General features: G+C 39.7%; 1 protein-coding gene across 1 annotated transcript; it reads right to left on the bottom strand.

Annotated features, from left to right (window-relative positions):
- Positions 1–13245: 13245 nt before the first annotated feature.
- LOC131060324 (putative disease resistance protein At1g50180) lies at positions 13246–16377 on the bottom strand. Its single transcript, XM_057993501.2, has one exon. The coding sequence runs from the start codon at positions 16126–16128 to the stop codon at positions 13333–13335; it is 2796 nt and encodes a 931-aa protein (XP_057849484.2). The 5' UTR covers positions 16129–16377; the 3' UTR covers positions 13246–13332.
- Positions 16378–16761: the final 384 nt, after the last annotated feature.

Below are 16761 nucleotides of genomic sequence, written 5' to 3'. Positions count from 1 at the left end.
GAGACACATCTACGCAGGTTAAAACTAGTTCATGAGTGAATCCTCTCATTACTAGGTAGTTAAATCTGTAACACATCTCAGATTTCTCTACACCTTATCACATCCAACCTTATCAAAACAAACAAGCAATTCGAAGAAGGAATTTTGGTTACATCTACCTTAAAAGTGCTAGAGATCCACATGCAACACAATTCACCAACCATAAATCTCTCATTTCATCAAAAACTCATCATCATTTTCACACAACTTCAACAAAAGCTTGTAAACAAAATGGCCCAAACCCGATCACAGTCAAGGCAACGAGAAATAGAAATGGAAGAAGAAGAAGAGGAAAATCTCAATGAATTTCAAGAAGCACTTGGAGGAAATGCAAATGATGAAAACCTAAGTACTCCCACTCCTGCAACAATAGAAAGGGCCCAGCATAACCCTCTCTTTAATAGACTTTTTGACGAAATACTCAGGAGCAATGCAGATGCTCACTTTTTAAAGCTCGCTCAAGAAGGAGCAAAACTCCCCTCTGACTTTGATCTTGCCCAATTAAGACAAGCATCAGAAAGACAAAGTCGCCATGAAGAGGAAAGAGGTAGAGATCCCATTAGATATAACATTCCTCAAGGTAACCCACCACCTCCTCCTCCAACTGAAATGGAGATGTTGCGGCAACAAGTCGAGAATCTCGCCCAACAACTTCATAGTGGTGTCAAGACCAACCAATTCTCACTCAATGACATCTGTCCTTATCCTTTTGATCGGAATCTTTATATGCCACCCTTTCCACGAGGATTCGAAACACCCAAATTTGAAAAATATAGAGGAAAGGGGGATCCCCGCAATCATGTCCGAGAATTTCATTCCGCTTGTCTCAAAGTAGCATATGAAGACACGTACCTAATGCGCCTTTTTCCCCAAAGCTTGGGAGGAACAACCACATCATGGTTTTCCTGACTACCAGGTGGCATTAGAACATTTGAGGAACTTATCCAAAAATTCCTCGCTCATTACTCTCATAACATTGAACGCGACATCACCATGGCTGATCTGTGCAACACCAAACAAAAACCAGGTGAACTATTCTCAGTATTCCTGCAATGATGGCGCCAAATGTCTAGCAGACGTTCTCTTTAGTTACCTGAACGAGAACTAGTGAAAATATTCATTTCCAACTTAAACGAAGAAATGGAATTTCACCTGGATGTCAAAGACATAGACTCTTTTAATGATATGATCACCAAGGGTTTAAAATGTGAACGGGAACTCATCAAGAAAGGACTCATCAAAATCTTTAATGAACCAAAAGATAGTCCTCACCCGCCCTTCAATAGTGATAAACCAAGCTTCTAGAATAAAAACAAGAATATCGTCAACGATGGGGTTGTGGATGCCCGAACTATCCAGAATGCACAACCTGTGGTTCAGTTTGCAAGACAAAATCCTCCACCTCAGAACAACACAAATGTTCCTTCGAATCAAAGTCGCATTACATCTCACGATGAACCAAGACCTCGTCAGCAAAAACAAAAACGCACATACACTCCCTTAGGGGAACCCATTGAAACAGTATTGCGACAACTCATTTCTCAAAATTTGGTCACTCTCCCTAAAACATCAAACTATGAACCTCAGGTCAAACCCGCATGGTGGCGAGATACTGAACACTGCAATTTCCACCAAGGGAGAGGACACAAGACAAGTAATTGTCACCGATTGAAAGATCTTATTCAGGATCTTATTGACCGAGGAGAAATTGAAATTAAAGGACATGACCGAAAAACAACAAATAATGATCATCTGATGTTCAAAAATCCACTTCCATCACAAGATCAAAGGGGTCCTTCCACTTCCAGGCGAGGCACTGATACCACGAATTATACACAGGTTGCATATAATTATACTGTAAATCACCTGTATAATGCCAGTGAACAAGTTGCAACTATAACCTTCAAAAATCCCAACTCAAATTGCAATGTTGTTACACGTCGCGGTAAGGTTACCATAAAGGCAGCTCCACAAGGCACCACCTCCATCCCAAAGCAATACAATCTTGTGGAACAATTAGACAAAACCCTTGTGCTTATATCCATTTTAGAGCTATTGCACCTATCACAATCCCATAAAACTATCTTGGATCAAGCACTCCAAGAGGCATCAGTCCCTGCAAACTTGAATACAGACCAATTTCAAGCAATGGTTGGAAGTCTAAAGTCATCACCTTGTCTCACTTTTTCTGAAAGTGACAACTCTTTCTTCCAGCAACCTCATAACGCTTCGCTACACATTGAAGGCTTTATTAACCAACACAGGATCAAGCGAGTCTTGATCGATAATGGAGCAGGCCTGAACATTTGTACACTACAGTTGGTCACAACATTGGGCTATGCGGTAGAATTGGTGGATCCTCGTAAGAAGATCACAATCAAAGCCTATGATGATGCAGAGCGTTCATCCAAAGGAGCTGTGGTACTACCAATCCGAGTGGGCCCCGTGGTAAAGCACATCATCTGTCAGGTTCTGGACCTTCCTCTGCCATACAATCTATTGTTAGGAAGACCTTGGATACATGCCATGCAAGCCGTTCCATCTACCTACCATCAATGTATCAAGTTCCCACACAACGGTGTAGAGATCACAATCCTGGGCGATGCAAATCCCTTTGCGTACTGTCATAATATCAACCATCAACCAGAGATTACTGTTCCTAATAATAGAGAAGCCATTTCCTCCACATCATATATAAGTCCCGCCTCTCTTGCCAGTTCAAACACCACTATACCAAAGCAAGAAAAGCTTAAGATGAAAATAGAAGAGGAAGGTCTTGGGGAATACAAATTGAGTCAACTCTTTTGTGTGGGACAGATGCCCACTTCTCCTAGAACACATGGTAAACCACAGCAGGTACTCCCGCAACCACTAATCACCCCAGCATGTGCTTTAATGCCTTTCATCCTTGGAAAGAGTCAAGAAGAAGAAACCCAAGATGAGGACTTAGTGGAATGGATCTATAAAGATCCCATCACCACTGATATACCGAAAGTTAAACTTCCTACAGAGCAGTATGGCAAAGGCCTCCTCATTATGCAACGAATGGGATATGATGGTCAGAGTGCTTTGGGATATTGCAAACAAGGACGACATGAACCTCTGCTGCCAGAATTAAAGCCCAAAGGTAATACAAGCCTAGGCTTTGAAAAAGAGATCTTTCCTAAACTCAAATTCAAAGGAAAACCCAGCAAACCATTATGTCAGCCTACTGCAAAAAGGACACCTTTCATTATCAAAGCAGCATCAAGCACCATCACAACTGCCCCACCGAAGCTCACAACCCCAACACAACCATCTACAATACCAATCATCCCACCAATCAAACCAGTAATCCCATTCGCAGCAGCCATTACATCCATAGTACCATTAGCAGCAACAACTGTATCAGAACCCGTAGCAGCATCTATGGTACCAGCAGTTCTCGCAGAAGCCACTGAGTCAACACTGCCAATACTTTCTGTGCCAGAATCTTTTATCCCCATCAAACTTCCTGTAGCACCGATCACTACAAAGGTACATCAACCAATCACACTTGGAGTGTTTAACTCAAAAGACATCCCAGTATGGTATAGCAATCGGATGCTGGAAATTGATTCAGAGACCGACTCACATGAATGGGAATTTGATTCGGTACAGCTTAATATTTCAGATGAGGAAGACACATCACCACCTCCACCATGCAAAGACATCCCTGTTTACGGAGAAGCATAGATAAAGACCACTTGGGTTCCTGAACTGGAAACATCTTCCACAAACCCTATGTCTCATCCTACGCCTAATTCTGATAGGGAGAGTACCATTAACGACCTTCACCATAACGTCTTGACCCTCACTGATACATCTAACACACTTAACCTAATCAATGAAGTAATGCCCATTATCCACCCTGAACTCATTGAATGGAGCCAATCAAATCCTCCATGTCTTGACTTCTTCCAAAATGATGAGGCCATCATTGACTTTTTGGAATTAAGGGATAACCTACCAAGCGGGGATCACAAAGCTGGATTCGCCATTGAACTTAATAGCGTAGCATACTTCGGGGCGGATGCCAAACCTTTCAGCTGCAAAAATATAACAATAAAACATGGATCTTCCAGTGAAAACCACACTGTGGCACTGTTTGATTCGACAAAAGTAAAAAGAAAGAACGTATCCAATGGTGAAAACCTCTCTGAGGCACCTGAGGATGAAGGGTTTGAAATTCTCCCTGCTAATGTACAACAGGAACGATCAACGATTCTCATCGAGGAAACCAAAGAATACAATGTGGGGACTCCTGAAAATCCTCATCTCATACATTTGGCATCTCTTCTCACTCCAGAGGAACAACCTAAATTTATAGAGTTCTTCCAGAAGCGTCAGATCAACTTTGCATGGTCATATGTAGACATGCCTGGGCTTGATCCTGATTTAGTCATGCATCACCTCACCGTAGTAGAAGGAGCCAAACCTGTCAAGCAAAAGCTTCATAAGATGCATCCACAGATTGCAGTGCTAGTCAAAACAGAACTCAAGAAACTCCTAGATGTTGGTTTCATTAGGACAATTGATTATGCAGAATGGATCTCCAACATTGTGCCTGTCGGCAAACCAAAAGGGGGCATCCGCATTTGTACTGACTTCAGAGATTTGAACAAGGCATGTCCTAAGGATGACTTCCCCCTACCAAATGTCGACATCATAGTGGATCTGACAACAGGACATGCCATGCTTTCACTCATGGATGGCTTTTCAAGATACAATCAAATAAAGATCGCACCAAAGGACCAACATAAGACAACCTTCACATGTCCATGGGGCACATATTGCTGGAATGTAATGCCCTTCGGTCTAAAGAATGTAGGAGAAACCTATCAAAGAGCAATGACCACCATCTTCCATGACATGATGCATACCATGATGGAAGATTATGTTGATGACTTACTAGCAAAATCACCCACCAGAGAAGGGCATCTCCACATCTTAGATAAAATCTTTGATAGACTGGAACAATACCATGTTTGACTCAACCCAAAGAAATGTGTCTTTGGAGTGACCTCCGGGAAGCTTCTAGGATACATTGTCTCAAGCAAAGGTATTGAGGTCGACCTAACAAAGGTAAAAGCAATCATGGACATGCCACCTCCAAAGAATATCAGTCAACTAAGGACATTACAAGGACGGCTTCAATCCATCCGAAGATTCATTGCACAATTGGCTGATAAGTGTCACCCATTCACACACCTGCTACACAAGAACATCCACTTTCAGTGGGATGCCCGATGCCAACAAGCATTTCAGACACTTAAAGACTATCTCATGAAACCACCATTGCTGATCCCACTAGATCTAAGTAGACTATTGTTACTCTATATCTCAGCAACAAGTACAGCATTGGGTGTACTACTGGCACAACATAATGCAGAAGGAAAAGAGTGTGTTGTTTACTACATCTCTAGCACACTAGTGGGCTATGAACTCAATTACACGCCTATTGAGCGAGCTTGCCTAGCAGTAATCTTAGCAGCCACTAAACTGAGGCACTATCTGTTAACACACAAAGTACAACTCATTGCAAAGATTGATCCACTCAAGTATTTACTCAGCAAAGTAGCATTGATAGGCCGCTTGGCCAAATGGGTGATGATTCTAAGTGAATTTAACATCGAGTACGTGGACCGTAAAGCTATCAAAGGGTAGGTTATTGTAGATCAGTTGGCCGATGCACCACTCATAGGCGATCATCCCCTCATTTCCAATTTTTCAGATGAAGAGATATTCATGATCACAACAACACAACCATGGAAACTATATTTTGATGGTTCATACACTAGGCACGGCTCGGGGGAAGGCATTCTGTTTATCACACCTCAGGGTGATAGCATCCTGAAGTCTTACAGGCTCACATTTCCATGCACAAACAACATAGCAGAGTATGAGGCCTTGATCACAGGACTCAGGTTAGCCGTACAATGGAAATTACAAGAACTGCAAGTATATGGCGATTCCCAACTAGTCATTCGACAAGCAACAGATGAATATCAGACCAAAGATGATAAACTCATGCCATATAAGCAAATGGTGGACACTCTAAAGACATCATTTACTACTATCACTTTTGAGCAGATACCAAGAGATCAGAATCGAGCTGCTGACGCTATGGCTACCATCGCATCTCTCCTAGATCTTCCACAAAATTCAACACGCTACGAGTTCTTGGTAGAACAGCTTTGGATCCCCACTTATGATATCCCTGAATCCGAGATGATATGTCGCCTTGTCAGTTCTGAATCCCCATGGTACGGTGAGTTCTACACCTATCTCCACGATCACACCCTTCCTCCCAACCAATCAAATAACCAACGTAAAACCTTCATTCGCCAAACTACTCGATATACCATTATTGCTGAAACCCTATACCGTCGCAGTCTTGATGGTACTCTCCTTTGATGTCTGGAACAAGGTGAGATAACAAAGGCTTTGAAAGAGGTACATGAAGGAATTTGTGGAACCCATGCAAGTGGTCCGTCACTAGCCAAGAAACTCCTGCACAATGGATACTATTGGCCATCTATGGAAAAGGATTCCTACTACTTTGTCAGAAAATGCAAGAAATGTCAAGTTCATGGCGACCTGATACATGCACCAGCCCAGGAACTGCAACCAATCACAACACCATGGCCTTTTTGTCAATGGGGTCTTGACCTTGTGGGTAAAATCCATCCATCTTCATCCAATGGCCATAAATTCATTATTACCGCCACCGAATATTTCACAAAGTGGATCGAAGCTGTTCCACTTACCCAAGTCACCGGCAAGCAGATCGCCTCATTCATCCTCAACTACATCATCTGCCAGTATGGTGTACCCGTGTCCATCATCACAGATAACGGTCTTCCTTTCAAAAATCAGGATGTCCGTGAACTTTGTGAGAAATTTCATATCCAACATCGCTTTTCCACCCCCTATTACCCACAAGGCAATGGTCAGGCCGAAGCATCAAATAAGAACATATTAAGAATCCTCAAGAAGATAGTCAATGATGCCGGTCGTGATTGGCATGTTCAACTAAATCCAGCGCTATGGGCATATCGAACTAGCATTCGAACCCCTACAGGTGCAACTCCTTATTCATTGGTCTATGGTGCAGAAGCTATCTTGCCTATTGAGGTTGAGATACCATCATTACGGGTTTCCTTGCATAATCTGATAGATGACGAAGCATATAGAGTATCCTGTCTTCAGGACTTAGAGTTACTTGATGAGAAGCGACAAGCTGCATACAACCATCTCAAAGCCTATCAGCAGCGCATGAGCAGAAGCTACAACCACCGAGTTAGACCTCGTACATTTTAGGTAGGTGATCTTGTTCTCCGAGAGAATCCTCGCAACCAACCAAATAGAGAACATCAGGGAAAGTTTGAATCAAACTGGCTGGGCCCATACATTGTCACTACTGTATTTGGGTCTGGGGCATATCAGTTGGCTAATTCAGAAGGAGAACCGCTCGCAGATCCAATCAACAACATGCACCTCAAACAATTTTATACCTAAGCTGTACAGAGCATCAGGCTCCCCTGCATACCAGAAAATACCAAAAACATTCAAAAAATGTCCTGAAGAAATACCAAAAAAAAAAAGCATCCAAACGGTGAACAACCACTCCGGTGGCACCTTGGGTAAGTGCGATGGTGAAAACCTGGCAAACAGGCGCCACTCATAAAAGGCTATGGCTCCATTGCCTTTCAAACTTGTTGTCATCACATCTACTTCATACATACATCCATCCATCCATCAACCATGGCTTGTTATAAATCTACAAATCCAAGAAAGTACTACATGCATCCTACATGCCACTTTTTTATAGTCATGTCTAAACTGGGGGCAATTCCCTTAAACTATTGATGGAAGTGGATTCTACATTGTCTTGTGATTCATTAAAGTTCTTCATTTAAAACTATCTCACAAAATCCACAAACATTCAAAACAATTCAAAATCCAAAAACATCCAAAACACTTCAAAATCCAAAAAACATCAAAAAACATCAAAAATCACATAAAAACATGGCAACACATTGTACATACCCATCTGAGCAGATCCCAAACAAACATTGCGACATACTTAACAAAATGACCATTTATCAATCAAACCAAACAACATCAACAATCTACACAACAAACTGTCTTCAACAAGGATGCATCATTCCTTACCAAAACAAAGACAAGATGACATTTTCTTTGACAAGAAAATTCTGTTTAAGCTATCATATACTTGATTGATTTATGGGTTATTTATTTTAGGTTCTTGCCGCAATTGTTTGTATCCTTTGCAATTTATTTCCGATGAAGTTCTGGGGCATGTACTAATGGTGTCTACATGCGAAGTTCACCAAGCTACGTGATCTTATGCCAAATGCAGTCATAGATCATTACGGCTTGCTGACTACAACATATACCTCGACCATATGAGCATGAACCATTACCAAGGATCCATATTCTTTATTCTTTATGTATATACTGTTTGTTTGCAGGTACAATGCTCTTTCTTTGATTCCTCCTACCTCATCCAAACTAGATAAAGGTTTTATCTCTTATTATGGTATGCACCCACCTTAGTGTGTCTTGCATCTTGCATTTCTAATTTCCCTTTAAGCATTTAATTAATTAATTTAATTAAATCTATAGTCCTATTTCATCACTTCATACATTATAAAACTGGGCCCTTTACCTTAAGTGTTCCACTTTTTTATTTTATTCCTCAAATAAATCATTTAATCATAAACCCTAATTATGTCCTATTTCGACATTTAAGGCCCAATTTTGCATATCAAAACACCTCGAAATCAGCTGTAACTTTGGGATTCACTCTAATATCATCATAGCTAATGGTCCTGAAAATTTGGTGAAAAGTTAGTAGGACCGTGGCGGGAGTGCACATGGTCCTTGGCTTTTTTCTCGAAATTTCGGGAGCACAATTCTATGATATATTATAATGCTTAACCTCAAAAGATTGGTAGGAAATTAAATTCCTAGGTCGGCCTAAAGATGGAAATATGTTGAAATTAAGATCTAGGGTTTCATACATAAGATTTCTCTTTCTTAATTTGAAGGCAACTAAGAACTATCTATCGGATTTGAGAATCTAAGAGCAAGTTTTTGGAGCACAAGGAGCCTTCTATGTAGTGAAAGAGAAGCCTATGTGGAGTCTTCAACAACATTCAACAAAATTTCATCAAGCATTCATCATCAATTAGGAGCCTTGAAGACATTGAAGAGTAATAGGAGATCTAGTGGCAATATGTCTCCCTTGGGGATTGGTGCAAAAACAAGTACCTGGAAGGACTTTCAGCTCAGGAAAAGGCATCAGAACCACCTAGAATCATCAGATTTGCCCTAATCTACTTGGGATAGGGGGGTGGTTCCCTGGTCCTACCTAGGACAGTGGCATGGCGCCATAGTCCCCCTCAAAATCAGTCAAATTTGACAGGTTGCAGACTTAGGACCTCTAGTTTGCAGTGTCTCAATTACAACTCTCTGTCATATTCTCAGGGACAGTGGTGTGGCACCCTAGTCCTGGTCAGTTTGGGTTAGTTTGCAGCATCAGGTATACATCCAAAATCCTCCCCCTTTCATGCTTTCAATAACTCAATTTCAGATCTGCAAGTTTGTGCAATTTCAAGTTCATTTATGCTTCATTCTTCATCTCCTAGTCTAGTTGATCAATCAAACCCTCATTTTTCTCATCATTTGCAACAAGAGGAATAGAAACCCTAAGAGGTAATATTTGGCTCTCTTTCTCACAAGAATTAGCCAAAGTGATGTATCTCCCTAGGCTCTTTTGTATTCCCAATGTGTTGGCAAAAGTGGGATTAGGTCATAGTCACCCGGTCTCGCTTTTCCCACCTCCACAACTTTATGAGCTTTATCCTAGTATTCCATGATCTGATCTTCTTTCTCCTTTAGTTTGTCCATCAATTCCTTCCTCTTCTCTCTAGATATGTTTGCTTGATCCTTCTAGTCATTAATGAAATCATCAGCAGAATTCAGGTTCTTCTTCAAGGTATAGATCTCATTTCTAGCTGCATCAAGATCCTCATGTGCCACATTGAGTTGTCTCTAAAAATTAGAATCCATTGACTCAATCTCCTAGACCTTCCTCAAGCAGTTAAGATTCCTTAGAGGAGCTAGGCTCTGATACCAATTGTTGAAATCAGGGATCACTGAGAGGGGGGGGGGGTACGGGTTAGCAGATTTTCAAACTTAACTTTCAACTACCAGATGCAAACACTAAGAACTGAAATGCAAAAACATGAAAGAAGCAACCACAATATGATAAAAATGGTATTTTTTACATGGAAACCCAAAAGGGAAAAACCATGGTGGAATTCGAACCCACAATATTATTCCACAATGGCCAGTAGCAAAACAATATTACAAAATGGGAATGCAAAAGCATTTAGGCACACTACCTAGAGCTCACTGCTCAATTACAATAACCTGGAAGGCTACAACCCTCAGGTAAGTCTCACTGACTTACAAGACAATTTAGTGATTAATTATAATGTACATGAACTTTGAAATAGCATCTACTATGCCTGGATGAGTTCCAATTAAGTGCTAAAACACTGACCGGATCACCTTCTCTGTTCTGCTTTGTTTTGCCTTGTCCTCTGTCTCAGTCAGCTACTGGATCAAGAATGCGCACATGAAATTGTGCCAAAACAAATTCTTGATCAGCTCTTGCTCGCACAAAATCACATCATTCATAAAAAAGAGCACCCACACCGAATTTATATACCAACAACCACAAAATAGGTTAATTACCATGTCGGCCTAAAAGTGTAACGTGTAGTCACATGTCTTGATCGGATCACCAAAGATAAATGCAGATCACCAAAACAATAATAGAATGATATGTCTAAGTCAGCCCAATCATCCCAAACACTCTTCAATGCAACGCAATCACTGGAAAGCTTCCGGACCCAAAAATGCTCTGTTTTTCCCTGAAATACCAGTTAACATCCACTTCCGGATAAGAAAAATTATGACCACCAGATCGAATCTCCATGAAGAGTTACCATCAATGACAACCCTAAACTAATAATCATCTACCGAAAATCACCAGAAATCACCAGATGAGTGTCAATTTCCAACAATATATCCCCAGAAAGAGACAATGATGGAACCTTTAAAATTTTGGTTGAAATTTCCTTTCAATACCTCTTATCTAAGCCTAGTTAGGTTCTAAAAGTCCTAAAACACTAAACCCATGGATTAATTTTACAAGTTTGAGTCCTTAAACCTTGTTATTTTATTTTGTTACTAATCTCAGTAGCTAATATTAAGTTTTTAAGATACATCCTTAAGTGTTAAAATTTGGTGGTTTATTAGCTCCTCCTTCCTAGCTACTTATTGACCCAGACCCATTAATGTTTCCTAAGTCCACATTGTAATATTTCCTAAGTATTTATTGATCAAATCAATGCTTGAAGGCAAATAAGAGAGAATAGATATGTTAAAGGCAATACTAGTTTCAAGGTTAAATTCATAACAAGCAACATATGATTCCACCATAATTGAACTCACAATGTTGGGATGATTATATCTACCTACCTTCATTATAAATACCATTCTTTATAAAAATAAAAAAATCCTCAATACCAACCTCAAATCACCAACTGGGGAAACATGTTTGTTAAAGGGAAAATAGGAAACCAACATATCTAATCTAAAATAATATGGCCTATTTGGACAATTTTGTAGTCATGGTTTAGCTTGTTGTCTGGTGTGCTTCCTTACAAGTTGTTGCATTTTAAATAGTAGTGCTATCCAATACATCATATGATTTTATCTTTGCATATCTCGAGAACTAGGCGATCAAAAAGTTTTAAAAATATAACATTACATCTTAATTTTAGTTGAATATTTTTTAAAAATTTGGGGTATTTGTTATAGTGGTATCAAAGCTAGCAATCTTACCAATTTATACAACTAACCTTGGCATGTAGCTTTCTCTCTATGAACAAGAGTACCTTAGGATTAATATATTATAAGAAAGAGACAAAAAAAAAAAAACAATAACAACCAACAAAACTCTAGTAGAAGATACATTTTAGAATTCCCAACTACTCATCAAAGTCCCATAATTGATATTAAGGTATCTTAAAAAAACATGTCACGGAAAGACAAGGGTATGACCATTTCAAAAACTCCAAATGCTAGAGTAGAAATAAATTTTGATTTCATTCTTGACATGATGTCCCAACTTCTTGCCAAAATAAATTATAATGGAGAAGTGTTTATGATACCACTAATCAACAAAGTAGTAATGACTATATTGTTGAAGTTGTTATTGGGTTTGTTGCTAGAATTCTCTAGGATACATTCACTCGTATGGAGGATGAAAAAAAATGCACAAGAATCATAACTCATATGATAGATGATGTTTGGGCTATTTATACAACCACGTGACTCTTCCTTTGGAAATTCAAGACATTTTGCCTATTCATCAATTGATGCATTAGAAGAAAATTTGTCACCTTATATTTTTTGTCATAAAATAAAAAAGTCAAAAACATGTCAATAATTTGATTCAGGTTGCTTAATTATGGCATTGAGATCGAAGTTCATTAATGACTATATTACAAAATTTCATAAAATGTACAAAAATTAAAAAAGTTAAGCTATCTTTGCCTAGAACTCATAAAAAACTCTACCAATTTTTTCTCCCTTGTAATAATATAGAAAAAAAAACAAAGACAATTCTATTAATATAAATATAATAATAAGTTAATATAAATATAATAATAAATTAATATTCATTTAAATATTAATTTTTTTGATTTTTTCTTCTTTTCTTCTTCTTTAGGAACATTCAACTCGATCGGTGGATTGGGACGGAGGAATGTTGTAGCGCGCGATGTTTGAGATGAGTTAGGGCCAACATGCCCTAGCTCGATTTCTGCTATGTTTCCATTTTTAGTGAATTGGTGGGGGTTTGTTCATTTGTTAGGGTTTTTTTTGTTGTGTCTAGCTCATGGATAGGCTTTTTGCAAGTGTTGCGGGTGTAGTGTGGCGGCTTGAGGATGAGAGCCACCTGTCCCATTTTATTTTTCTTTCTGTTTGGGAGATTCGTTCATTTTCATGAAGAAACGAAGGTTATTTTTCTTTAATGAATATAATTAGAAACATTCATAAAATAATTGATAAAAATACAAGATAAATTTTTAATTGAAAATCTATAATCAAATATTGACTAGCTATTTAGATTTTAAATGTCTCTCAATATATGCCCAAAAAAACACCCACTCATGCAAACACGTCCTCCACATCAATGGTTATATGGGGATTTTTGTCTTTGATTTTTTTCCAATATGTTCCCCCTTCCTTCAGCATTTCCCTCAATTCAGACATCCCTGAGTCGAATAAAGAGATCTTCTTGAGTCTTTTCAACCCCTCCAATCCCTCTCCCACTTTATTCAGCTTCCCACAACTACACAATTCCAACTCCTCCAGGTATGCCATTGCTCCATCCTCCATTTCTGGAAACTCCTCCAATTCAGGGAACTCACTTATCTCCAAGAAGCGTAGCTGTGGAAACCCTCCCGACTTTCCAAACGCCCTTGGCAATTCTCTGCACCTCTTGTCCCCCCACAACCTCAAAACCACTAGATTCTGCATTGTTTGTAATTCCGGGTAATTACTGCAATCACAATAGTATAAGTAGAGGTACCTGAGATTTGCCAAACAACATATCCAAGTTGGCACTGCAAAATGGTCTAGCTCCAGATGTTCCAGATCTCTCATTGCATTCATTCTCTCCGGAAACTGTGGAAGATCCAATCCTGATTCACCTCGCATTCCACGGATTTTATTGTATACTTTCAGCCGACGCATCTTCCCCAAGGGCGCAAGGATCCCTTCTTCAATCTTCTTCAACTGTGTTGCATCCTCAACATAAAACTCTATTTCCTCAATCTCCCTCATCTTGCCAACATCCTCTAACCTTAACACACCACATTTCATACAAGTAATTTTGGACAGGTGCAAAGTCCATGTTCGCAGTGTTCTCAAAGACTCCAGCTTTGACATTCCCTTTGGCAGTCTCGTAAACGGACCTTCCAAATGCTGAAGACACCTCAGTTCACTTATCCATTTCGGTGCCTGCCTATGCCGCAATTGACTGCAACTAGAGACATCAAGATAAGAGAGACTCTTAAGGCTTCTCACACACTGGGGCATCTTCCTAATCTTTGTGTTCCTTAAATTCAAGACTTTGAGAAGTTTCATCTCTCCAACAGATGCAGGCAATGTGGTGATATTTGTATGGCTCAAATCCAGAACCCGCAGAACTCTCATACCGCTAAACAACATTGCCGAAAGCTTTCCTTTAACTAGGCCATTTAAGAAAAACAACATTGCCGGAATCCTTCTTCCAATTTTGGAATTACAGGAGAGCGACAGTGTGCGGACAAGTGTGGGAAAAACAGGGCGTCTCTCTGAGATGGTATCCTCATCAATATCTTTCTTCGCCAAAAATAGGCGACACCAGCGACCACCACCTGTATTTACAGAGTGTAATTTTGAGAAGGCATCCTCCACATGGAATGCACATTTATTTTCTCTGGATATGAGTATGGCCAGATCAAGCAATAAATCATGAATTTTACAATATTTCACCAGCTCCCATCTTTCCCATCCTCCTTCCCATAATTCAAGCAGACAGAGATCAGCAAGCTGATGTAAACAATCCCAGGGGTTCTGTCCTGTTGGAATGAATCCTTCTCCCTTCCATAGATATATGAGATATTCACACTCTATTTCCTCATCCTCCGGAAAGAAGGAAAGATAAGCAAAACAAGTCTTTAAATGTGCAGGGAGTGAGTCGTAACTCAACTTGAGAATATCCATGACAAGGTCGTTAGAATTGCCTACCTTTTCCAGCTTACTCAACTTGGACTGCCACTCACTTAGCAATGCATTGCTCGCCAGAGATGCTGCTATGATTTTGATTGCAAGTGGCAACTCCCCACATTTCTTCACAATCTTACGAGCAACCTCCTCCAAGTTCTCCGGCGCTCTATTTTCCTCGAACTTAGGAAATCCGTAAGCACAAAACAGCTGCCAACTCTGTTCATCTGTCAAACGTTCCATCTCATAGATCTCAGCATTGAGATTTGCAACGACCTCTCTGTTTCTTGTGCTGACCAAAATTTTACTTTGGCTACCATCTTCAGTTGGTATGCCAAGTTTAGCAAGCAAATGACCTCCTCTTGTAGCCCTCCACACATCATCTAACACAATAAGACACCTCTTCTCTAACACAAAGCGATAAATCGCATCTGCTGCTTCCACCTCACATAGGAACAACATTTCCTTACTTAAATCTTTATCTAATTGAAAGGCCAATTCACGCTGCAACTTGGAAATAGAATAGAACTGAGAAACTGAAAGGCATGCAGATTTCTCATACCTATCTTTTCTACTATTGTAAACATGCTGAAGAAGATAGGTTTTGCCGATTCCCCCCACCCCAACCACTGCAATAATTGGAATTTCGGGGTTTTCGAGCAAACTCACCATGCTTTCAATCTTGGACTGTATCCCCACTGGCTTCGAATCTTGGACACTCCATCTCTTAAACTGTTGCCCGTGGGATCTACTTGATGATTCTGCTTCATCTACGTGAGGCACAGCAGCACGAACTATATTCAGTTGGTTTCCATCTGCAACAACGGAGCTCAACCGGTCTTTGACCTTTTGAATTCTTGTGCCCATTTTATGGCGAAGAATCAATTGACTACATGAACTCAAACAGCAAAATTGGTTTCGGGCATACAGAGAATCCACAGCAAATTCTTCGAGTATGTCCTCTGCCTCCCAGGCAATGTCCCGAGCTCTATGAAGCCAGTTTTTTACAGACTCCTTTTGACTACTACTCTCTTCATCGGCTTCACTCAGGACACAATTGATTTCCATAAATTTGCTCTGCAACCATTCAAGGTCTTCTGTGGAGTTGCAGAGTATTTTAGCCTCATTAGCCGCTTGTTGGATGGCCATCTCACAAACTTTTTTAACAACACCTTCTGCAAGCACGGATGCCATTTTCAACTCTTTTTTGGGTTGAAATTGAGGATTGCAGCTCCTAGGAAATAGAATAACTACTCCTAATTTTCAGGGAAAACTGAGAGGAGATAGAATAGAATAGAAAAGCAAAGAATAGCTGAATTCAATTCAAAACTTGAAAACCTTGGCTGCAGTGTGTGTAAAATACCGCCTGCAACAATATCATTTATAACATCACAAAAGCCATTCTGCTTGCTATTCTTTACTTGCAAATCCTGAAAAGAATAAGAATATTGTGGACCACTTGGAAAAGCAAGGCATAAGAGAAGAACTGAGCAACAAGGAAAAGCATCAAGAATAATATGATTGCAGCAAATTTAAAGTTTCTTGCGCACAAAAAATAGAGGCTGATCTAAATTAATTCAACATGGTAAAGAATAAAGCAAACAAAACCTTACCCCACCCCAAGTAAAGATTAATAGATTCTTTAATTACGAACTATGAAAACATAGATTAAAATAATTATAGTTTGCTTTCTGTTTTGCGGAGTGATATTCCATGGCCACAATCTGTTCTCGTGCTTTCGCTTTTTCTTTAGCATAAGCTTTCGTTGTATGTTTTAATTGAAACAAAGTCAAAGCTCAAAAACCTCTACATTATTAACCATGTTTT

This window comes from Cryptomeria japonica, chromosome 11 (genome assembly GCF_030272615.1).
Source record: "Cryptomeria japonica chromosome 11, Sugi_1.0, whole genome shotgun sequence".
Taxonomy (NCBI): domain Eukaryota; kingdom Viridiplantae; phylum Streptophyta; class Pinopsida; order Cupressales; family Cupressaceae; genus Cryptomeria; species Cryptomeria japonica.
This window is presented reverse-complemented; position numbering and strand designations above follow the sequence as displayed.

Excerpts from the sequence above, each read along its gene's own strand:
- LOC131060324 (XM_057993501.2), bottom strand. The coding sequence starts at position 16,128 with ATGGCATCCGTGCTTGCAGAAGGTGTTGTTAAAAAAGTTTGTGAGATG.